The 25,479-nt window shown below is 35.9% G+C and overlaps 1 protein-coding gene and 1 pseudogene across 1 annotated transcript in view; one reads left to right on the forward strand and one right to left on the reverse strand.

Annotated features, from left to right (window-relative positions):
• Positions 1 to 2,656: 2,656 nt before the first annotated feature.
• Positions 2,657 to 9,513, reverse strand: LOC134746904 (uncharacterized; annotated as a pseudogene).
• A 315-nt stretch (positions 9,514 to 9,828) lies between these two features.
• LOC134746634 (uncharacterized) overlaps positions 9,829 to 25,479 on the forward strand; it is a 47,097-nt gene continuing 31,446 nt past the window's right edge. The window contains exon 1 of the mRNA XM_063681082.1: positions 9,829 to 9,962. Within this exon, the coding sequence (XP_063537152.1) occupies positions 9,947 to 9,962 (16 nt within the window). The 5' untranslated portion in view covers positions 9,829 to 9,946. The remainder of the gene's footprint in view (positions 9,963 to 25,479) is intronic.

A 25,479-nucleotide genomic window follows, 5' to 3' on the forward strand; every position in this document is an offset into this window, starting at 1 on the left:
CTTTTGCCTACTCTCGTATAGAGGGCGTTAACGGTTTTGTTAGTTATTATTTAACAATTTTAACGCATATCAGTGAAAGAACATTGGTCAAAATAATAAAAATAATTAATGCAAATAAAAAAAAACATTTATCCATATTTAAATACATTTTATCGTATTTTTATAAATCTTCATGTTTAGTTTTAAAGTGTGTCGATAGATGGCAGTGAATTTACTGTGGTTACAAAATTTACTATGACAGTACCGCTCTATAATATTATATCCTCTTTGCTACCACTAAATAAAATTACACTCCAAAATGTTTTTTTTTTGCCCTTATTCAAATATTTGACGTGATTTAAACGGCATAGAGTAGTAGGTGTATATCGAACGATACAGTACCATTTTTGTATTTTTACGTCCTTGACTGTACCTACCTATCCAAATTGGGTACACTACATATTTCCGAAAGATTTTATTCCGAATTTTAGAATGTCGAATTTTATCATTCCGATTTTTAAATGCTCGATCCATCAAAATTCCGACTGTCATAATTACGAATGATGAAAATCACGAAGATTTATATTTCCGAAAACCCAAAAAGCCGAATTTTGTAAATTCCGAACTACATAATTCCGACTATAACAATTCCGATGGTGGCAAACACCGAATTTAACATTTACGATTTTCAAAATCACGAATTCGGAATTGCCCTTATTCTGAATTAACGTGATTCCTATTTTAAATATCCCAATTTTTAAATTTCCACTTTTTTGGCAACAGTTCGTTTTCTTGGGGGTCGCAGTTCTAACCTAACCAAACCCACTTTTGGCAACAGTTCATTTTCTTGGGGGTCGCAGTTCTAACCTAACCTAACCCACTTCTAGCAACAGTTCGGGTTCGCAGTTCTGTCTAATTTATTTATGCCGAATTTTTATGCCAAAAATATTTTATGCCGAATTTAACATGACGCGGCACGACAGGTACCCGTAATAATTACTAAAACGTGAGTCTTCATTTGAATATCACGGACTTCATTTTTCCGATCTTGTAAAAAACCGAATTTCTCAATACCGAATTATTTTATTTCCGATCGGACAATGATTTTTCGGAATTTAGGAATTCGGAAAAAAAATATTTTCGGAAAAGTGTAAAATCGGAACTTTAAGCTTTCTGTCAAGTGATAATTGGATTTAAAGTTTTCGGAAATAGCACATTCGCGAAAGATTCGATTTTTTTCGGGAAGGCATGCTAACGCGTATAAGTCCCAAATCGTTTGACATTTACTGAAAAATGTTTTTTTTTTTAAAGTACCCACCTTCGTGACCATTATTAAGAGGAAAGGGCACGGCCGCTTCTACATGCAAACGCAGTCTCCATTTTTTGGATAAAAACTACCCTATGTTCTTCCACGGGACTCAAACTATCTCTATACCAAATTTTATCTAAATCGGTTTAGCGGTATAAGCGTAAAGAGAAATTAAAAAAAGTTTTTTTCATATATTTTGTGTTTTCACTCGGGAATGGTGTCATTTTGATATCATAAATGAATTCGGCATACCCGATTTATACAAAAACGATACCTAACTTGGCCTAGTAGCTTGAATGATATAGTTATCAAGATAAAGTTTTTAACCCCTTTTTCACCACCATGGGGGATGAATTTTTAAAAACGCTGAATAAAATTTTCGTGCTTTTTAATATAATTAACGTTTTGAGAAGTTTTAAGTTCCTGGCTTAAAATAAAATTTGCACCCCAAGACAAACTTTCATCCCCTTTTCAACCCCCTGAGGGGTTAAATTTCCAAAAACGTCAAAATTAGTTTTTTTGTAATCGTCTATCATACCTTTCTAAGAAGTTTCAAAGCATTTGTAATGGATATAAACTTACAACCTCCTTTTAACCCTGTTAGGGGACGAATTCTTGACGCTAAAATCACTTTTCCTGTATTATAAAGTTTCAAGTAACGCACCCAAAAAAAAATTGAACTCCATACAAATTTTCAACCTCTATTTCACCTCCTTAGGGGATGAATTTTCAAAAACGCTGAAATTAGTGTTCTTGTATTTCAATAATATATCTTCTTACGAAGTTTCAAATTGCTAGCTTAAAATAAATCTTGAACTCCATACAAACTTTCACCCCCTTTTTAACCCCCTTAGGCGTAAAATTTCTCAAATTTTTATAGCCTATAACCTGGCCGTGGATTTTTTCGACAGATTAGTAAAGTTTGCATCAAAATCCGTTCAGCCGTTTTCATTTGTAGCGCGGTCAAATAAACAGACAAACAGATAAACAGACAAAAATTCTAAAAACTGTTGGAATGTGTTCTGTTATCGATTCTAAGTATCCCCAGCCAATTTTTTTTCGAATATCTTCCATGTACAGACTTTCGACCCTCTTCCGCTTTATTATATGTATAGATTATACCTACTCTTGCGTCGCACGGCACGAGTCACAAAGTGTCCTGCTTCACTATTCTGACTCATATAGGACAGCACAGAGACCATTGAGGAAAACATGATACAATATGTACCTTGATTTTTTTTAAACCGAAGTAACGTTATCTTGCGGTCTGGCTGTCGCGCTGTCCTCGTAGATGGCGTTTTAAGCAGAATATTTCGCCTAATTTGAACAAAGTGTTATAACTACAGGGTTCAAGAGAGAAAAACGAAATGTTAGCCAAGTTTTATTAAATAAAACTTAAAAATATTTGAAAAGCGTAATAAATATCCACATAAAAAGTTAGCTCTGCTATTTTATTTTTCTTACATCCATGACAACAAGTCTCACTTAGTCTATAAATTCAACAGTCATCAGTTTGTGCTGGTATTCAGTCACTCTACCTTTAATACACGAATTGATATAGGTACATAATACATGCCACAATTTAGATAAGAATAAAAAATAAGTGCCGCTGCCGATTATTATCACTTAAACATGAATACATAATTTATAATTTTATACCCTTGTTGAGATAGATAGCTGTGATCCTAGTGAAAAGGGGTAGGTACAAATCTCGCGCAGCTCAGGTATAAAAGGGGACAAGTGCTATATGGTACTTACACTCTTTTTACCTGCACTGCCCGAGACTTGTACCCCTTTTCACTAGAGTCATATGATTAGATAATATTGGTAATACAGTATTTTTTATGAACGGCAACACTTAACTGGCAATCAGTGGACCCTATGTCAGGGGGGCTACCGCGAAAACCGAAATTCGCAAATTGCGGGGATCTTTCTCTTTTACTCCAATGAATGATGCGTAATTAGAGTGACAGAGAAAGATGCCCGCAATTTGCGAACTTCGATTTTCACGGTTATAGCCCTGAACTCATGTTTACAAATTGTCAGTTAACTGTGTGGACGGTGAAGCTGATCTTATGGACATAAGAATAAAAACACTCATATTGTAATTATTTTTGATAAAATTGTCAGCAGTGATAGGATATTTGTTCTACCAAGCCAAGGGCATAATTCAGATCAATACAAACAAAGAAGTTAAGATCTACTTTTCCGTGCTTGCAAGTTCACTGCAAAGCCAATCAAAACCCTCAGATACTCCAGTTCCCTGATTTGCAACGGCAGATTGTACATGGATCTGAAAATGAAATGCGATAGTGAGCGAAGCCGGCAACACGTTTTCTTATTAGCTCTTTGAAGTAGAAGAATTGTTAAGTCTAAAAAAGTTTAAACTGCAATTAGGCATTAATTATTATAAAGACTTTATGACTCTTCTATATTCTAGGAATTATTATTCTTTTGTTTTTATACTACTTAAGTTTGATTAATGTGTTTGAAACAACTATAGCAAAATATCTTACTATAGCAGTAGAATTAGTCAAAATAAACCATATCTTATCCTAAAGAAAGGTCAAATTGATTTTGACGAGCATACTACTCGAGCATAGTACTTTATTAGTTTATTTAGTTATTAGTACCATTTTTTGGCTTTGGCTTCTAAAATGATCATCAAAAGTCTAGAATTTATAAATTTTACAATCATCATCATATCAGCCAGAGGATGTCCACTGCTGGACATAGACAAATTTTACAATACAATGTTCATTTTCATTAAGTGGTTGTTAATTATCTGAAGCTGAAGTGTTACCCCTTTATTCATCTAAGAGGCACTGGGGTTACTGGCACCATTCACTAACCCGGGGTTAAACAGTTCAATCTGGAGTTTACCATGGTTACCAGTACGACTTGACACTGGGTTAACGGTTTAACCAGTTAACCCTGGGTTAGTGGGATGGTGCAAGTGGCGCTAAGAAAATTTGGTTAAATTATATTTAAGAAATGTAAACCTGTAATTATTTAAGTGTTGTAGAATAATGGCATGAGTTACTATAAGACTTACAGTCCGGTTTTTCCATTGGTCCAACTTCAATGCCTGCTTCAGCTTTTCTACACTAATGGCATCTGGCAAGTCTTGCTTGTTGGCCAGTACCAAAATTGGACAATGTTCAAGCTCTTTTTCAGTCAGCTGAAAGAAAATAAAAAAGTAAATTTAAAGCCATACAAGATGAAAATGTACCTATAGCGTAGGAAATAAGAGTTCATTTTGCTTTGTTTGAAAACAGAATGTAACAAAACAAAGGCAGCTCTATTTCAATTTAAAATTATTTAAATTTCATCGAACTTAATACCAGTAGTACAGGTTTATTCACACGAGCTGGTTGGAATGAATGAGTGAATGATACAATATCTAAATGTGTATCACATTAACCAATAAAATGGTGGCTCTGACTGTAGTATGATGACACAGGTGTCAGCTTTTGTGAATCAACCTGTACCATGAGACTTACAAGGTTAAAGGTACGGTGCGGTGCGGTACGGTAAGGTTAAAGTACCTTTAAAATAATCACAGCATAAGTTTGGGAACAAATCAAATTATTTTATTAAATATTTTGATTTGTGTTTTTTTTAAGTAGCCACACTACTATACATAAATTAAAAACTGTAATAGATGTCATATATTAAAGAAAAAGTGACGAAGCCCTCGAGTGGTGAAGGCCGGGTTCTTTAATATATGACATCTATTACAGTTTTTAATCACAGCATAGTTTATGCAAAATGGTGAAATACAATTACCAGTCTGTGCAGTTCCTTCTCCACGACGTCCAAACGCTCCTTATCCGTTGAGTCAACTACAAATATTATTGCCTTGGTATTCTGGAAGTACTGATTCCACAAAGGTGTTATTTTGTCACCACCACCAATGTCCCACATTTCATAACTGATGTTGTTATGTTCCACAGTTTCCAAGTTAAATCCAACTGTGTGAACACTGTCAATGGCGGTGCCATCTTTCAGCCTATATAAAACAGTTGTTTTGCCCACACCTGCATTCAGACCCACTGAAAAATAATAGTTTAGTAAATTTTAATTGTATACAATCAGAAGATATGGACAGAGATTTAAATATCACACACTATCGCAACTAGATTGCATTTTGATTATATTTCATTTCAGTGTTACACCTTTTGATATTGTGTTGCAACATGTCCATAACACTACGGCAAACACACGTTTGTCTTGTAGAATAATGTACAAATCTTAATTAAGAGTTTTTAATGATTCACGGTTAGTTTCACTAGAATTATGTTGACCCCCCCATCACCCGTGAACAAGATTCATGTAACTGCGCCGAAATATCGGGAACTCAAAAACAATACAAACGGTAACCACAGTCTATATCTCGGTCAATATAATAACAAACATCTCGGATCCCCGAGAGACCTCCCCAAGGTCCTACTCAACATCAAAGGTTTGATAGGTTTCCTCGAGGAGCTGGGCTGGCAGGACTAGCCCACCCCCATGTCACGCAAAATAGGCGCCAGTCGTCGAGTTGCGGAAAATCGCCCGAACTACAATACAAGTCTAGTAAAATCTTAATTAATTATCTTCAATCACTTTCATCTACTATTTTTTAAATAATAATTTCTCTGTAACCTGCTATTAAATTTGGCCTATCTTTCAAAACTTAACAAGCGTACATGTGTTAGGTATTTATTCACATTCTAAAAAAAGACCCACACAAAAGTTGTTTGTAGACATGCTTTTACAGAGGTCACAGTCGCAGAGACAAAGAAGACAGAATACACAAAAGCAATAACACAATATGGACTTCAGTTCAGGAGTATATGACGTATTAAATATAAGGCTCATTAAAATTGTGTACAGACATTGCGAGAGCAAATTTGTTAGAAGGAAATCCGTTAATATTTACTACTTACAAATTAAAATTCTAATCGGTGATTTGCCGAAACACTTGGCATAAAGATTTGAAAAGAAATTTGCCATCTTTTGTCGTAAACTCAAGCGACCGACACAGATTACTTTGTATTTAAAACTGAGCACTGTCTGAGCCGTACTAGTACGCCACCCACTGAAACTTATTTGTTTTGTTTTCCTGTAACTGCGTTACACCGGCTGACTCATTCAATCCGGTGACATCACCACACGAATGTCACTGTCACTGTAAATAGGGTACGTTCATAATACATAAAACATGAAACCATGCAAAAACTTGCTTTTGAACGTAACGTGCTATAGACTGTTCGCATCTCTTTCCTCACCATGTCATGTCATGATGTCAGACTAAAGTGACACAGCAACGCATTACACAACGCAATAGCAAATCACAACGAAGTGAGTTGGAAGATTCAAGATTCTATGCATGCGTATGCGTGTCCCGCTTGTTTCCATGAAAAAAAAAAAGAAAAACATGGAAATATGGGACACTTGGCAACACTGGCGCACGTGTGCGGCAATCTGTAAGGTAGGATCGCACAGTTTTGACGGTTCGATGCGATAATGTGGAAGCCCACGCCAGTACTACAAAGAGTAGTATAATATATAGGAGTACTACCTATTCCTAGAACTGCTCCAAGGTCGCGGTGCGGTGCGATGGTGTGTTACGCCCTAAGCGACTCACCTGAGGGCCTACCGCGAACCACGTTCGACGTTTTGCCTCCCTCTCACACTTACGTACGAATATACAAGTGCGACAGAGAGGCAACACGACAAACGTGGTTCGCGGTAGGCCCTCAGGTGAGTCTCTTAACTTCAAACTTGGGTAAATCTATCTGTCACATTATGCGATGTTGGTATTAAGAAAAGGTAATACGGTAGATATTTGCTGACAGTCGAATGGATTTACCAGTTTGAAGTTAAGCGACACAGGTGTTCACCCTGTAAGCATAAATTTTAGGTCTGTGATCATACCATACCTAAATCAGTGTCTGATGAAAAATAAAGGCATAGTTGTGGTAGCAGTAGCAAAAGGCACAGTTTTATTTACAGCTATATTTTATTTGCCACTATTATTATAAACTTTAAAATATCTTTAGCATATATTAGCAAACTTCCAATCTTAGGGCTTAAGATACAGCTTTCTCAAACAGTGTAGAAATATTTTTTGCCAATCGAAAGATTACATTATACACATTTCATTACATTGGACATTGGAATTGAAAGCTGGATATCTATTGTGCCATTGGATTACATTGGATAGTGTTAACCTTTTCGACACCATGTCCAACACAAAAGCTGTCATCCAGACGCCACGTCACCGAAGTGTCAAAACTGAAATTGAACTTTATGCATATGCATGTAGGTCTATGTTGCTCTGTGGTCTATGATCGATTAACTGGTCTTTGGCGTTGAACCTACGGTGCGTATATATCGGTCATTCGCGTCCAAAAGGTTAAGGAAATGCCCAGGACTTCACAGTACAAAAGCAGTTATAAATTTTATATAATAATAACTTACACACAATAAATAATAATGTCTAATCAAATTAACCATAGGAATAATAGTTTCCGGACCATTCTAAAACAGTTATTGTCTCTATTTATTATGTATACTTGTTTCATTTTAAACATGTGTATGTTAACACTCCAATTGTACAACCTATAGCTATAGATAAGTATAAATGCATGATCCAATTACGATATACAATACATAATCTTCTGAAATTTCTATTCAAACTGAATAGGATGAACTTCTGGTTGAAACGAAGAATATGATAGTTTAAATATAATATGAAAATCTTAATGATGATTAACAAAATGATAAATATTCACCAACAAATCAAAGTTTTAGCCTTAAAAATATTAAAACGACCTTGTATAATTAGTTACATACAAATTTAAGTCTTTTGGATTCAATATAAATTGAACAACATTCACAATATGGGAAAATTTCAGCCATTTTGGAAATGTACTCGCTGACTCCCGGAGACTGCAAGGAGTGTCGAATCTCACTTTTTCGCCAGTTCATTGGACAGCCAGTCAAGGCCTTCATATAGGCCCTGTCCTTGCGTTGCGCAGGTAGCTTGGATGTACCACTGGAAATCAAACAGTTTCATTTTTATTGTAATATTCACCCTCAACAAAAACACAAGTTGTAAACGTCTATCAATCTTTAAAACATAAGAATCAACTTCACCAGGAAATCTGAATATACAACTCAAGTTTTGTAAGATTTGTGTGTGTTAGGGAATTATAGTATTTTAAAAATATTACTTCATACGTTACATTATTAACTGTCTTATTTTTTACCAAATCAATCATTATTATATACTATGCTTTTTAGATAGCCACTTATTATAAAGCAAATATAAACTTACACGGCGGTTTCTCAGGTTGTTCAAGTTTAGTGCATTGGTTAACTCTGCTGCAGTCATTGCATTAGGCATGTCCTGTTTGTTAGCAAATACTAGGATAACTGCCTCTCTCAATTCATCTTCTTTTAACTGAAACAAAACAATGAAATGGTAAATGTTTCAATAAAATTTAAATTAGCTACTTTATTCTTATCATATTATAACACAGATAGACATGCTTTAATAAACTATAGGTATGTATAAATTATCATAGCGTAATTACCATATTAGCGAGCTCATTCTCGGCTTCAGCTATTCTCTTGGTATCGCTAGAGTCTACTACAAAAATAAGACCCTGAGTGTTCTGGTAGTAATGACGCCACAGGGGCCTGATCTTGTCCTGACCGCCGACGTCCCACACCGTAAAGCTAATGTTTTTGTACTCCACTGTTTCTACATTGAATCCAATAGTCGGTATAGTTGTTACTATTTCACCCAATTTTAGTTTGTAAAGTATAGTGGTCTTCCCGGCGGCGTCGAGGCCCACTGTAAAACAAGGTTAATGTAAGAATTATAAAATCCGTAACATATTGTTACAGTCTTTAATTACAAGGTAATGAATCATATAAGAAACACAATTCAACGCTATCGTCTGCCGATGAGCTGTCAATTCTAACTTACCCATAAGGATACGCATTTGTTTCTTGCCGAAAAGCTTTGTAAAGACACTTGATATCGTCAAACCCATGGTTAAAGTTATTTATTTCTTATTTCCCTTGCTTATTTAACTTTTGTCTGAGTATACAACGACTTCTTACAACACAACAGATCACTTCGAATAAAATGATACACGTCGTTTCTTTATTTCCAATTTTCTTAATTTTTATACTAGTACTAGTGTTGTACAAGTCGATTCTTTAATTTACGGTTATTGACGTTATCCTTATCCGTCATTTTAGACACGTCATCTTTTTTATGTTGGCTAACCTGATTAAGTTTGTGATTTCTATAGCAATTTCAGTGCTTATGTAAAAAATATCAAGTCTTTTTCAATGATAAATTTTGTATAACCAAAAAAATATTCATAATAATCGATAGAATCGGACGAGACAAATTCTTTAAAAAACCTTTTTTTTTTAATGGAACAAAACCTAGTCTTCCAAAACGTATCCATGGTCTAGGCATGAACAATACAAATAATAGACACAATATTTTGCCGTCAAAAATAAACCAATGAGAATCCATAAGTTTTGAAGTTTTGAAGAAAGAAATAGTTTGATTGCTGTCATGCGTCGTCATAGAAACGCTTTATTATTTCACTAGCTTTTCCTTTTTTTTTGGTCGGGAGCGACATGGAGACTAATGAAGGTGAGTGTTTTGAAAAATATTTTCTTTATTGGTGAATTTTGTCGCTTATTAGTGTGTTTTTGAACTTGACCGTTAATATATAAAATAACATTTCTAAGAACAGATTCACCTGACGACTAAATTTCGTTAACGTCAGGTAGGAACATTAGGAATCAAGGATTAGCAATAATTATTATCGTCTTTTTTTGGCAGCATTTAATTGATAGTTATTATAATAATTTAGTTCGTGAATTAACAGCACGGATCTGGATTTTATATGCAATCCTCCCAATTTCTAAATCGCAATGCAGAAGGAAAAATATATATATTTTTGACTCTACAATATTATACTGAGTATATTTTAAAAACACCCAATATACTTAACCCTTAAGTTGTATCCTTGTCTTGGATTTTCCTTATCTTAAGTCCTGTTGATTAGTGATATATCTGCTTGGTTACGTATATTTTTATTATGCCATGGCTACGACACACCTAAGCTCTACCAACTTACACTGAGCAAGTTCAAACTTTTCTGTTGGCAAATATTAATTTATTAGGCATAGGGAGGTGTCCAAGGTCACCAACCAAAACATTGCATAAGTTATTCGAGATGCTTGACATTGCGCCTACTCAATTAAAGTTAGGCGTATGTCCCTCTACTGTACTTACTTCGCGATTTTCCATGGCCATACCTCGTCTACTAGACTAGAGGCTATAATTTCATACTGTAATTGCAAACACATGTACCTAGGTACAATAATGGCAACTAGACATACCAATCAAGATACCTATTCCTAAAGCAGCAGTGAGCAAATACGGCGCACGGCAATGCTTTATCGCGCTTAGTTTCTATGGGCAGTAAAATAAATATGCAATGGTGCGCAATAGGTAACATTACGTCATTGACGCGAAGGCGGCACGCTCGTTGATTTAAGGACTAAATTAAATTGTACAGAAGAAAACTTAGGTCGTTTCGTGTGCGAGGATCTTAGTAAACAATGGCGGTTTAGTCCTAATTGCTTTCATCTGTTCTACCGGCCACTCCTGATTTTGTAGCTTTGGCATTCTGTCAGCGCATGTTCATAACACTTACTGACAACTTGCTGCAGCCGAAACCAAAGCAAATCTGAGCCCCGATTACACTGGTTCAAGTTGGAACCCGACCGCAGACGACAGCAGCAGACGACGTGTCCAGTTGGTTCCGAGTGAGAGTGAGAGAAGCGAAGCACAGCACTACACTACTGATCTTCGGTCGGGCGGGGCGTCAGTGTCGTCTGCCGCTCGCCGACGCGTCGCTATTGTCGCTAACTACTTACGAAAGTTACGAATGGTATTTCATAGAAATATATAGACCAGGTAGTGCTGCAGCGACACGTAGTCTGCTGCTGTCGTCTGCGATTGGTTCCAACTTCAACTTGTACCTCTAGGTTTAATAGTTTCCGAGTAGAGTTATCCTATCTTCGTGAACGATCCTATCTGTTCAGATGTTGACCCCTCGATTGTTTTGTCTTATCTCTTCAGTTTCTTGACGTAACTATTTTAATACATTGTTATGATTGTCTTCTCTGGGGTCGTGCGCTAAGTGATGATATATCTCATGTATCCCCCAACATTGCAATACAAAATACAACCGATGGGAGACCGCAGCCCTTTCCTGCGCGGGATACACGGATGACTAATTATTGAGTTCTAAGCAGAGAAATAAGTACAATCGATAGGTGTTTTAGTGACAAAACGATATTTTAGGTATTGGTCGATAATGCATTGTGATTATTAATTGTGAAGGCAAGTAGGAAAGCAGACCCTGGCAAAGACCGGGATAACGCTAGGTAGAAATAAGAATGCATTTTGATTCTAATTAGGCACAGTCCTCAAATAAAGAACGAATTGGCAGATATCACAATCTTCAGTCACTTTTTTTTTTCAAAAAGACGGATTTGTATAGGCTGTACAGTCACCTGCAATTTGTCTCTATCTTTAACAACAAAGCGCGCAAAAATATATGACACGCTGTTATGGATCTACTATTAAGAATGTGATGTGTCAGATATTTTTGCACGCTCCGTTGTGCAAGATATTATTGCAGGTAACTGAACAAAGCGCATGTACTCGTATCTGTTATCGTGAGTGAGCTTTGCAATTTTGCCGAAACCTTACGAAATTGTAATACCTATTCGTACATGTACGGACTATAAAGCTTGTCATCACGGTCGACAGTCTTATCAATCTTATTCGAAGCCGCGATCATGCGTCTTCTGGTCACGATTGTTTGTTTTCCCTGACACGCTTTGAGTTTAATGTTTGCCTAGGTTGTCGTTAACTGACTAACCTGGAGACTTTATCATTTATCACCGTTATGTTATAACTAGATATCACGCAACCTCGTAATATTTCTATGGAAACTTATTTGAGTTAAATCTGTACAATTTTACAGGCAATTGCAAGGGCGATTTCCACTTTTCCAGGGTTTACAGTTAAAATTCATTATTTTTATCTTATTTAATTTGTTTTGCATTAATTTAAGCAAGATTAACAAATCCTACATTTCTCGGTAAAGCCGGTAACTCACCTGAAGTAAAATAATGGTTATGGCTATGGGTAACCTATGCTTTACAATCCAATTTTTATTCAAATTTGATGTTGTAAAAATTCTTTTTTAGGGTTCCGTACCCAAAGGGTAAAAATGGGACCCTATTACTAAGACTCCGCTGTCCGTCTGTCTGTCTGTCACCAGGCGGTATCTCATGAACCGTGATAGCTAGACAGTTGAAATTTTCACAGATGATGTATTTCTGTTGCCTGCCTCGAAAATCAAGAAATGAATTTACTGTGGCTACAAAATTTACTATGACAGACTGACAGTACCGCTCTATCCTATTATATCCTCTTTAGTACGAGTAAACAAACGCAGAAATTTAGATGTTATCCACCAAATGGTTGTAACTTGTAGTCATTTCACTACAAGATTTCGTCTTAAATGGCTTTTGATCGCCGGTGTAATGCACAGTGCACATTCTCATTTGTCAATTAAACATTACTTGCAGCTTTCTATCGAATAATTAGCATGTTTGAACATTATTTGGACTTTTTACCTCTTAGATTGAAATCGATTGAGACCACTTCGCTTTTCAAACTTTCTTTTTAAGTAAAACATGTTTATCATTGTATCTGACACAATTTTGCTTTAATAAAGTGTAATCAGATATCGTTTTGTGGGTGTTCATTAGATACTATCGCTACCAGCACGTCGGTATACAAAGCTCTGTCTGTCGCTCACGACAGAGATACTAATGACCCGCGAACAACGTTCGTAATCAGCACTTTTGACCAGTCATTGTCAGGTTCGGACTTCGGTAACTAGTTTTATACAACTGTTAATCTTAGGTTCATTAAAACGTCAAAACCCCTTTGCATCTTTTCACTTTTTTTATATGCATTCTAAAGGAACCACTGCTGATCCGCTTGAGAAACTTAAGGACGATTTATTTATTTGGCAATTTTAATAAAACAAACTGTCCTGTTGCCTAATATTTCAAGCTTTGCACTCATTAAACTTTTCTTCATAGAAATTAGTTAAAAAAAACCGGCCAAGTGCGAGTCGGACTCTCGCACGAAGGGTTCCGTACCATTACGCAAAAAACGGTTTTTAGTATTTGTTGTTATAGCGGCAACAGAAATACATCATCTGTGAAAATTTCAGCTGTCTAGCTATCACGGTTCATAAGATACATCCTGGTGACAGATGGACAGACAGCAACGGAGCCTTAGTAATAGGGTCCCGTTTTCACCCTTTGGGTACGGAACCCTAATTACGGTCGGTTTTCATCATAGAAAATCACAAATTCTATCATAAATCAAAATCCATTAAGAATCCGTCGTTGTAAATAATAATGAGTAAAAATCGTGAAAGTTTAAATCAGTGTTCCATTAAGAATTAGTCATTAAACTAATTGATAGTGCATTTTCATAAATCTTTTTAGTTTTTAAAACATCTTTCAAGGGAGGAATAGCATCAAAAACAAGTTAATAGTTAACAGCAGAAATTTAAGTTTTCTTTGATGAAGTTATCGACAAATTCGTGTTTGACTAATATTTTATGTAATTTGCTTCGTCACGGCCCCCCATAATGTTCCGGTAATCTCTCTCCAATCTACATTGCAGCCTATTTGCTTCACTTAACTACGTAATTGCTTTAGAACGTCCGACACAAAACACTATCGCTACGTTAATATTCTTCGCGTCTAATCGTTTATCGGGATTTGTTTGGAAACTTATATTCGGTAATTTTATATTTTCGCCAGTCACGACGCGAATAGACGTTAACTTTCAATTTGAATTGTTTGATACGGTGCCGGAATTTAATATTATGTATATTAAAGCCTACTCTTACAATAAAGTCAATTGCGTCACGATAAGGATCTGCCTTTTGATCTTTTACCGCTTTGTTCAGTGCATATATGTAAAATTACGAGCCTGAGGCCTGAGACTTCATACCACCCGCATACTACTTCCATAACAAATTCCACCCCCCGTTTCACCCGCTTAAGTGATGGTTACTGGGATACAAAATATCCTATGTCCTTTCTCCGGGACTCAAAATATCTGCATTCGAAATGTCCTGTAATGTCGATTCAGCGCTTCAAGCGTGAAGAGGTAACAGAAAGACAGACGGACGGAGTTACTTTCGCATTTATAATATTGTAAGTTTTACTGTATACGATTGACTCGAGCTATGGCTATTAGATACATTGTCTTCGTCTTCGTTCATTTTCTTTTTTTATGGAATTCTGGAAAAGTATTTGGCCAGTTCAAGGTTTTAAAATAGATTTCACGAGTCCGCAGGGAAATGTATTGTTACTAAATTAAAGATAATCTGTGTAAGTATAGAGATCAATTGCAGAATGGATATCACATTAGTAAAGTGAAAGCCAAATCGTGCTACCGATACCGTGAGCCATCCTAATCCGTCATGGAGACGATCATGGACAAATTAATGACTCGTTCGAAGTTCAATAAGCAATTGCGGAGTATTATGTTTGCCGACCGTGGGACCATCCTCCTACTCGACATCGCGTAAGCGTAAATATATTCGATGTCGTTTATACGGTCAACTATTAGAATAAACAGTTTATAACTTCTTGGTAAATATGAGCTAATGGAAATATCTTGTTTATAATTGGAGATATTATTTAGAATACAACAAATGTCCAGAAAACAGAGACATATATGGAGATAATTCATATAAAGTCAGATGATTTTACTCTAATAGTCAACACAACACAAGAACATAGTCACCAAGAACCCTTGAAGTTTGTTAAAACTACCAGTGTGCCCCTTTACGCGATGTATAAACCCCCCTTACAAAAGTGCCAATACGCTATCTTATGAAACCTAGGTACATCTATATTACAAAGAAACAATAACTAGACAATCTAGGGGTCAATGAAAAGCTTAATACGTAGTATTAAAAAACGCGTTAATAGAGTCGTGTCCAGTAAGTAATGTAAGAGACTAAGAGCTGTACTCAGTAACCTGACAATACTTAAAAACAAAATGCCATATAATACACTCCGTCTAATATACATGGCCATGGCTGACTCGGTGATAAACTATGGAATATCTAGCTATGGCAGAACCCACAAAAGTCACCTACAGCGAATATATAGTTTACAGTTAAGAATCTTAAAATCCATTGTACCACTAAAAATCAAATATAAACATAAACATAATTATGATAACTTATTCCAACATTGTAGAATAATGAATGTGTATGATAAAGTGAAACTAGCGATAGTATTAGAATATAGACATAAATTGGAAAGTCTGAATAGGTATGACAGGCCAACTAACCTTAGAGTACTGTTAAACAAAAAATATTTCAATATACCAAGTAGCAACAACTATTATGGGCAAAGAGTCTGGTCGAGTTATTTGCCACACATCTTAAATAGTCTTCCTAGAGATATAATAGATAATTTAGAAGAGGGTAAGCCCCATAAAATTAAAATCATGATAAAAAAGCACTGCCTGAATATTTAAGTTAACCTCATAATTGTTATATATAGCATATTATACCATAGACCATACTTAGCATACAATCTATTAGAATGTAGATTAGGCTAAGTCTGTAAATAGTCTTTGTAATCTTTCTTGAAATAAACAGTTTAAATTTTTTTTTTTTTTTAAGTACAGCGTACACGTACACAGCGTCTCATTAACTACAACATTCTGTCACGTCTTAACTCTTAACACCTGTAATCAGTTTAATCACATCTGTGATTTACACTGATTACACATGGTGTGTCGTTGTAATGTAACAGATCCACGGCCAATTATAGTCATCTGTGAGTCTCCTATTTGATTCAGCAAATAATAACCAGATGTTAGCTTTATTTTGTCACTATTTGCAAGTTAATAGCGTGCGAAGGGGAAACTTTGAAATCGAATGTGGTTGTGGTGGTATTGTATACATCGTGTTTAGGCTCAGTACAGTACAGCTATATTATTCTAACCTCGGGCTTATTCCAAATAAAAAATAACAACATTTCAATGTTTTTCACCGCACTTGATCTTGACTTGTTATTACTTCAGTGGTCTTATACTCAAGGACAAATTTAGAGGAACGCCAAAAAAAGGTTTAATGACTGGATTACAGCTCAATCAATCAATCATTTTTATTTCGTCTAAGTAATTTCAAAATTAGTAATTAAACTTTTTTTTTGCGTTCCTCTAAATTTGTCCATAATTGTATATTATATTCAAACAAATATTTGACAATTATGTAATATTTGGCTAAACATAAAATCGATACCAGTACATAGTGGACATTTGCGGCTTTATCAGATTATAATTAACATCATATGATTCTTGATTCTCTTCAAGTAATGCGGTGTAAAATTTTGAATATTTTATAAAAAGTAACTATCAGTCCTGATTAATTATTTCTACGATGTTGTACAGATTCCCAACAAAAACATCCTGTGTATAAAAATTACTATGTCCTATTATTTTCTATTTGTCTATGCTTTCATTTTATAAAACAGTATGACGACATAAACAAGTCACTTGGTTCTGTTACAGTTGATTAGATCAACGGCCCCTTGTCCAATGAGACGTCAATGATCATTTCGCATATTGTACGCGTAATGTGCCCTCGATTCATAATAGAAAGTGCAATGACTCTACTCGAAATGCTTCTCGTGAGACGTACGATAGCATCTCTGTAGAGTAAATATTGAGTAATCCAGGAACTTTTTATAGACTAGACAACATTTTGTCTATTTAATCTAAATAATTTGTCTTAAATGTTGCGCATAAAATATATCTGTTTTTTTATTGCCAAACAAAATGCTAGTTTAATCAAATGTTACGCAAATAAAAAGCTACGCATGAATGTATATCGGTACCTACTCCTCCAATCAATAGGAAATTGGCATCATCAATCATGTAGCGTAGTCGCTTCCTTTGGCCTATATCGGGCTCCCATTCACTGTATATTTATATCTGTAACCGTATTGGATTACTTTGCAAAATGGTTTTAGTGCTTGTGTTTGACCGTATTTTAAGTTTTATGAAAACATGTCTAAATATTTACGCATATACATGTCTGACCTTTGCCAGTCAATAATATATCTACATCCTCATCGGCTCGTAGCAATGATTTCATGAAATTTAAGTGTTAAATATTTCCATATTTTATGGCTACTTTTACTTCTCGGTACTGCCAAAAAACAGGCATATCGTATTTGACTTAGCGTGGAGACTGATAATAGCACAAACTCTTTTAACAATGAGAGGAGGCCTCTCCTGTGAGTGTGACATGATGATAATGTTGACTGTATACTGATTTTATAGCCTGGACTGGAAAGCCGTTTTTTGTGTTGTTGACGCTTGACGCAAGGTATGTAAATTGCCGCGGCATAACAATTTTCTAGCGCATCGTATGTAAATATGATAGCACTTGGATTTACTGTTTATTTGTACACTGCCTTTGCATCGAGTACTTATTACTTAAGTATGAACAAAAACAGAATTCACATACATATGTGGATATCGCTTTGGTATGAAGAGATGAATACACGCTAAGTCATAATAATATAATAGTAGTAGACATGTAGTAGTAAAACACTTTAGTGTACAAATAATTAATATAAAATAGGAACGCATATCATTAGTACAAAGGTATAGGAGGTACATGTATTTAAAATCCATCTCATAGCTATTTGTAAATCAAATTGAAAATATACTAACCAGACTATAGTTGGAGAAATATTATTTCTGATAGCTTGCCGAAAAGCAAGCTGTAAACCGCCTGGTGTTTTTTGTTTAGGTATCTCAAATAATATCAATGCTCTATTCCGATGAAAAAATGTCGGATATCTCTTACTCTTAAACAATGGATATTTCACCCTTGACCTCCACGACTTCTGATTTCGTGAGTTACAAACTTGTTTGACTTTATCAATGTGTCCCCCTTTAAGTGCATACATTCAGGTACTCTGTTGTATATATGTATACTGTGTACATCTAGAGGCGTGAGTCTGTCACATTACCGTTAATGGTCTATTCACAAGACATAGTTGTCCTTAAGAGCGCGGCTGCTTAGATTGAAGTCACGTCTCGTCCATTATCTGCATCAGAGATTGGCGAAACGCGTTCTGGGGTCCTAATGCACCCCTATCTATCTATGTCTAGGCCAACTGTTTAAAAACTTTAAAATACCGTTAACCAATGTTACGTGGCCTCAATGGGATGAAAGGCACCTATTTCCCATTTCTACATAATTCTTACGAAATATTTGTGCCATTTTCAACCAAAAGGGTACTTATTGTCGCTTGTCAGTAAGGCACTATTTCCATATAGCTTCAATTAGAAATCAATCTTATCGACAAGCGACAATGTGGTACCTTTTGGTTGAAAACGTCACATTTTGGCGCATAAACAATGAAATGGCTAACTTTCCATTACTTTCCTATAAGTGCTCTAATATAAATTCAGATTCGTTAACTTTACACAAAGCTTGTGTTTGATTAAAGTAATATCAACAATTAGTTATAGGTAGTAGACGCTAGATTAACGCTAGTTAGTTTTCAGACGTTACTAATCTATTTATTTTTAAAGCAGTCAGCGCCACCTCTTGCAAACCAATTTGTATTTTTTTTATATACCAGCGAGCAATAGGTTAATATCGGAATTCGTCACATCGGCCAAGGGCCGATATTGGCGATAACTGCCATCAGCCGTGGGCGGCCGCCCCCACACGTCCGAATCGCGTCGGACACCTGTTGATATGACGACACCTATGAAGTTATTTTGATTGAAGGATGTAACTTAGAATAACATTTGAAAAAATTGCCAATGTTTTGTTTCTCTATGACTGGGGATCATCACGGCTCATGGTCGGGGAGCCCAAGAGGGGATTTTTAGAGTCACTCGAGCGCGTCAGATTAAGATATGGGGAATACCTTGCATACTGTTGATTATTATTATTTTATTTAGAAGGGAATAATGCAAGAATAACTAAATAAATAAAAAATGCCGATTTGAGAAAGCAAGTGTCAAAAATCGTTTATGAAGTTTAGTGCACCCAGCTCTTTTTTGTAAATTAAGCTCTTTTATAGATTTTATCTAGGTTAATTATAACTTACGGGTGTACAATTTTATTGTTATTTATATTTTTAGTTGTTGCAATATTTTTTTTGTTTCTTTCTCTCTCACACTGTCCCCATATAGCCCTCCGTTGTCATTATTTTAATAATACGCTTTTAACGAAATAATTAAACAATGTTAATAACAGGGGAGCCCAAGATGTTAAATTTGAAGTAACTCGAGCTTAAAAAAATTCGTTGTTAACCAACATAGAATCTTTAAAATGTGATATCTCTTCAACCCCTTGGTCGATTTTGATCCACTTAGCGGCATTCGGCTCAGTTTTTTAGGCACAAGAAAGTTTATAAATAAAATAAATACATACAAGATTTTTTTAAATTATCTTGAAAAATGTTTTTTTTTTTAAATTGTCAGAATAAGGATACTGCTCCACACTATCGTCAGATTAAGGTTTTACATAACTGGGACATCAATTTGAAACTGTCTGTATAATAATCTGACACGTTCGAGTATTTCAAGATGGCGGTTTTTTTTTGCAACTGTGACTGCCATTTGCTTACGGATCGCTGAAATCGTCAGATTATTGAAGTAGACACTTTTGTGGGATCCATTTAACAACCCCTTTGAATATCTGACGCGCTCGAGTAAATTATTTTTTTTTCAAATTTTCTACCCTTCTGTATGACCACCCTGCCTATATAAACCGGCAGATTAACATTGTTATCAGAGACATGTTGCGCGACTGACATTTTCTTCCTATCATCTAATCTTTCGATTCCAATAGGTCTCTACGACGCTCGAGTAACTACACATTTAGCTTCGTCGCTTCCCCAGCTATTACTGACATATACTTAAAGCTATTTAACGGCGATGTATTCTTTCTCGGTTATCCATTGTAAAGGATGGTCCATTGAAAAGGCGTTTGCCTAGGAAAAATTGGTGTCTGCACCAATAACATTGACAACAAAATACGTGTAAATTAGTGAAATGGCTTGAAGAAAATAATTAGTAAGATTTACTCCAGTCTACTTTGTACCGTCGTTATTTATTACGATCGTTTGTCAAACTCTCTACTTGTTTATCCCCGTCCCGTAAGTTTACAAGATAACGCATAAATTGATTGCTGGGAGTTAAATCAAGTCTTACACCGAGCTAGTTTCACGGCCGTGGGATTACTCTGTATTATATAGTTATTTCATTTAACTGTGTCAAGTCCGTTAATTTTTTAAATTATTAAAAAAATTATGATAGTAAACGTAGTCGTGCATGTGCGCGTGCGCTAAAATGTTGGAGCCGCGCACGCACACGTCACGCAAGCGGTGTGTCGTCTCTCATAAGGATCTGTATATTACAATACAACGCGCACGCATATCGCCCAACAATATTGTCGCACACTGATACAATTTCATAAAAATAATGAGTTGAATGAAATTTTTCGTACGGGTTTCTCTAAGATAATATTGTACGTGTTTTAAGGTCAGTAACGCGCAAGTGACTACTCTGGTGATGCTAGCGTCCATAGGTTACGTTAGCTTAGTATCAACCAGATACATTTTTCTCATTCCCTCCTCCCTCATTCTCATCATTGATGCGAGTTATCAAATGCGTTTATATGAGTATTGATTTCCATTTCTCCTCTATCGAATCTTTATTTTGGTCAGGCGTGTGTCACTCCGCGTCGTCGTGCGGCCGTCACCAGGTCTGGTGTTCCATACAAATATGTATGTCTAAAGCAAGTAACAGTGCATCGCAGCTGGTTGCAGGAACAATGACAAAAATGTTGACTACACAAGTATATATAAAATGTCCAATCGGCAACGTTTAAGCCCGTTTGCTATACCTAAACAGGGGTTTTGTTATACAGTGAGCCTTCTTTACGTAGTACTATTATTTATTGTGTTTTGGTCTCCGTTGCTTAATATTCGATTTTATACGCCACGTGAGCTTGTTTTGGCTGCGACTGGTCCATTGTGAAACCAGAATCCATTGTCCTATTCTGCGGGAATTTTCAGCTTTCGACTTACTCGTTACGTTACGTCAATCTCGTCGGGTTATTCCCACTAGTTACCACCAAGTTGTTACCAGTGGTAACTACGGGGAATTTTTTCCCACCTTTTACCACTCACCCCTTTTAGTGTTTTGGAAAAATAAAAACCCAATAGTTACCACTGGTAAAAGGTGGGATTTTTTCCCCCAGTAATTACCACCAAAATTTGGTAAGAGTTCAATACGAATAAAACAGTTTATATAGTACCTATACTATAAATATAGAGGCTTTAATAAATTACAAAATAACTATAAGTCGAAATAAATGTCATATACGAAGGAAAAAATGACCAAAGCCTCCAGTGTCCAGAGCTGGAATCGAACCAGCGTACCCCAGCGTAGCGTGCGTTAGAAGGTCGAACCATACTGTTCTACCTTAGAGATGGCCAGGGGGCGCCACAAGCCTTCGGGAATTGTCATATACTTGGAAATTTCGACCCATGCCACCGTGGCCGGATAGCCGAGCGGTTCAGGCACCTGTCCGGTAAACGGGGTACGCTGGTTCGATTCCAGCTCTGGACACTGGAGGCTTTGGTCATTTTTTCCTTCGTATATGACATTTATTTCAGTTTATAGTTTAAATAGTAGTGTGTCTACTTGAAAAACCACAAATTAAAATATTTTCATAGAAAATAATTTAATTTGTTCTTAGAGAACTATAAGTCGATTAATGATTCAGTAAACTGCCTTAAAAGTGAACAAAAATGGCTAAACAAAAACTGTTTTGTCTTCGGTTACCGCGATAGTTACTCATGAACTTCAAAAACTGTTTTATTAATAAAATCACTTGAAGGCATTGAAAAAAATCTAAATGGATGATTTTTAAAATTTTAGTTTTTGCACTTGTACCGGTTAAACTGATCTTAGTTATTTGTACAACAAGAGAGCAAGGTTTGATATTTCTTCGAGTGCTTATTTTGAGCCCCGTGCAAGCCAAAGATTCTATAATAAATTCACGAGCGTAGCGAGTGGTTCTAATTTAGAATCTTTAGCGTAGTAAGGGACTCAAAAGTGCACGAGATGTAAATAGCTTTGATCTCGTGTAGTACACAGAACTTTTCACCTCAGCAGTGAGAACATATTAGACAACCTGAAAAATGTAATCCTTCTTCATCACTTATTCACTCATGTTTTCTTAAGATATTCTAACAATTAAGTTTGATTACCGCAATCAAACACAAAACAAACCGGACAAGTGCGAGTCGGACTCGCCCACCGACGGTTCCGTACTTTTTAGTAATAGGGTCCCTTTGGGTTCGGAACCCTAACAAAACGAAATAAATTTTAGTAAAATAATATGGAAATAACGAACATCAACTGACACTTCAATCGACAACTTTTTTTGTAAAAAAAAAAAACTGCAACCACCAACTAAAGTAGATTATTAAAAGTAGAATTATTTATTCTGCGTGATAATCTGTGTATTTTTTTAAGTTCCTTATTTTAATTGTACAATAAAATACGTAAAATATAGTTTTTTTATCAAATTTTCAACATTATGGTACGTGTTTTTGAAACGATGCGTTCTGACGTTTTTCGGGGGTCTATTATAAAACGTCAATATACCGTGGAATGTCGTTTTAACTTTTTTTGTATCTTACTTTTTGCTAACGACGTGAAAGGGACAGAGAGAATATAATAGAATCCAAGTACTTCGAACTTATATTAGGACGCGCATGTTGAAATGGCATTTGAATATAAGGGTCACTTGAATGTCATTTTGTCTCACTCAGTGAGTCTGTTTTTAAGTATATATATTTAGCAAAGTACTCTTGTTCGAGTTGCTGAGGTGAAACATACTTTTGTTCACTTTTAAGGTAGTGTACCCATCAGAATAACCCATCTCGTCTGGTGAATGACAGCATGACATCTGGACCGGTTTTTGGATCTTGTTCTTGCTAACTCGTATAGGTATGTGCGAAATCTATGTTACTTGCCTTATCAGTGTCACATATCAGTAGTATAGTATCCGGTATGCCACTACCTAATGCATATGTACAACAATTAAATTAATAAATGAAATCGATTATCGATGACATTTTGCTTCATGTTGGATTGGAGTTTGAGGGTCGATTAAGATATTGGGATGTTGCATCGTAAAAAAACCGGCCAAGTGCGAGTCACTCGCGCACGAAGGGTTCCGTACCATTACCCAAAAATCGGCAAAAAACACGTTTGTTGTATGGGAGCCTCCCTTAAATATTTATTTTATTCTGTTTTTAGTATTTGTTGTTATAGCGGCAACAGAAATACATCATCTGTGAAAATTTCAACTGTCTAGCTATCACGGTTTATGATATACAGCCTGGTGACAAACGGACAGACAGACAGACAGCGAAGTCTTAGTAATAGGGCCCCGTTTTTACCCTTTGTGTACGGAACCCTAAAAACATAGACTAATAAAAAAAACTCATTTAAAAATAGAAGCATGATCTAGGACTTGCATTCTAGGTGAATCGTGCTAGGTACAGCACAGTTGAACTGGTAACCAACTTTTTTATCTATCTATAGCATAGCACCGTGGCTTGCAGTGCCGTTATAACTAACCGCCGCGACACTCGATTTACCGATCCTCGAGGATGTTAAATCCAGCACACATTGTTAACGTTCTATAAATTTTAATACGTCTGCTTTCCTCTGCGGTGATTTTAGCGGCTTTCTGTCATTGTCTTCCATGTTAACGTCAATCATAACACATCTATCTCTGGTTAGGATAGTGGATAACAACAGTTCTCATAAAAGAGACGTTATTATTAGGCGGGACGGGAATAGATGTGCCAAATGTGGTTGATCATATTACGATCTCGCTGCGTACATACGTATCTCCGCTGCGCCGGGGGATATCGTCGATTAACTTTAACCAACACGTAATTAAACACATGTCATGGATTCCATAAACACCCTCATTCCAAGTGTTGTAAACATCATATTTCCGCAAAATGGGTATTCCGATAAGAGTTTCTGAAAGTAAACAGATGTGCACCCGAGTGTGAGGCAGCGGTACTTCACGCACTATTGCATTCTGCACAAATCACTGATCAAATTTATTAATAACGCCTCCTTTCTCTTTGCAAGATGTGAACTTTAATAATGTTTTAAAGTTGGCTTAAATGTAGTGGAAGCATGGCGGTAGATCTAGCGGTGTGGGCGCAAGTGTTGAATTAACTGAAGTGAACATAAAGTTCTTGACGTTTCGCGACCGTACTTTGCATATGCAATATGTATACTGCGAGTGGGTAGTCGTGACAAAGTTGATGCAATATTTAAAAAAAATAAAAATATGGTACTGTTTACTAACTAAACCTAGCCAACCATCCAACCATTAAACAAAGTAACTGTAAAGCTTGTTTTGCTGTTTCTATGCAAGAGGCCGTGTAAAATTATTTGGTTTTGCATAGGTTACGGACTTACAAGTGTTGGCCAAATTGTCCTTCACACATATAAGTGCCACCATGTCACGACTGTCTACATACACGTTTCGACACCAACCAGAACCAGCAAATTATTTGAAAATCCAAACAATCTAATGGTAAGACTAAACAATAACCAACTACTTAACACTTTGTCTTACACCTCTCACAATATGCCGGTCGTTCACGCTTTTAGGGCATTTTCTTTGTGCTTTTGGTTGCATTGTTCGGTTTATTTGTTATTCTGTCTAGGTTTTCTGATGTATTTAGTAATTGTAAGTCTGGAATCGTGTATATTCAATTGTTAAGTAACTCAACTCAACATCAGTATGCTCCTTAAATTTTCTCTCTATATTTACCTTCAGCTTTCAGCATATAGCTTTTCTTCCTTAGTTACGTACCTATTTCAGAAACAAATCAACTTGTCGCCATGTCCTAATGTAACGTCAAATATTGCGGCCCTTTAGTGCGGA

Source organism: Cydia strobilella, chromosome 13 (assembly GCF_947568885.1).
Source record: "Cydia strobilella chromosome 13, ilCydStro3.1, whole genome shotgun sequence".
Lineage (NCBI taxonomy): Eukaryota > Metazoa > Arthropoda > Insecta > Lepidoptera > Tortricidae > Cydia > Cydia strobilella.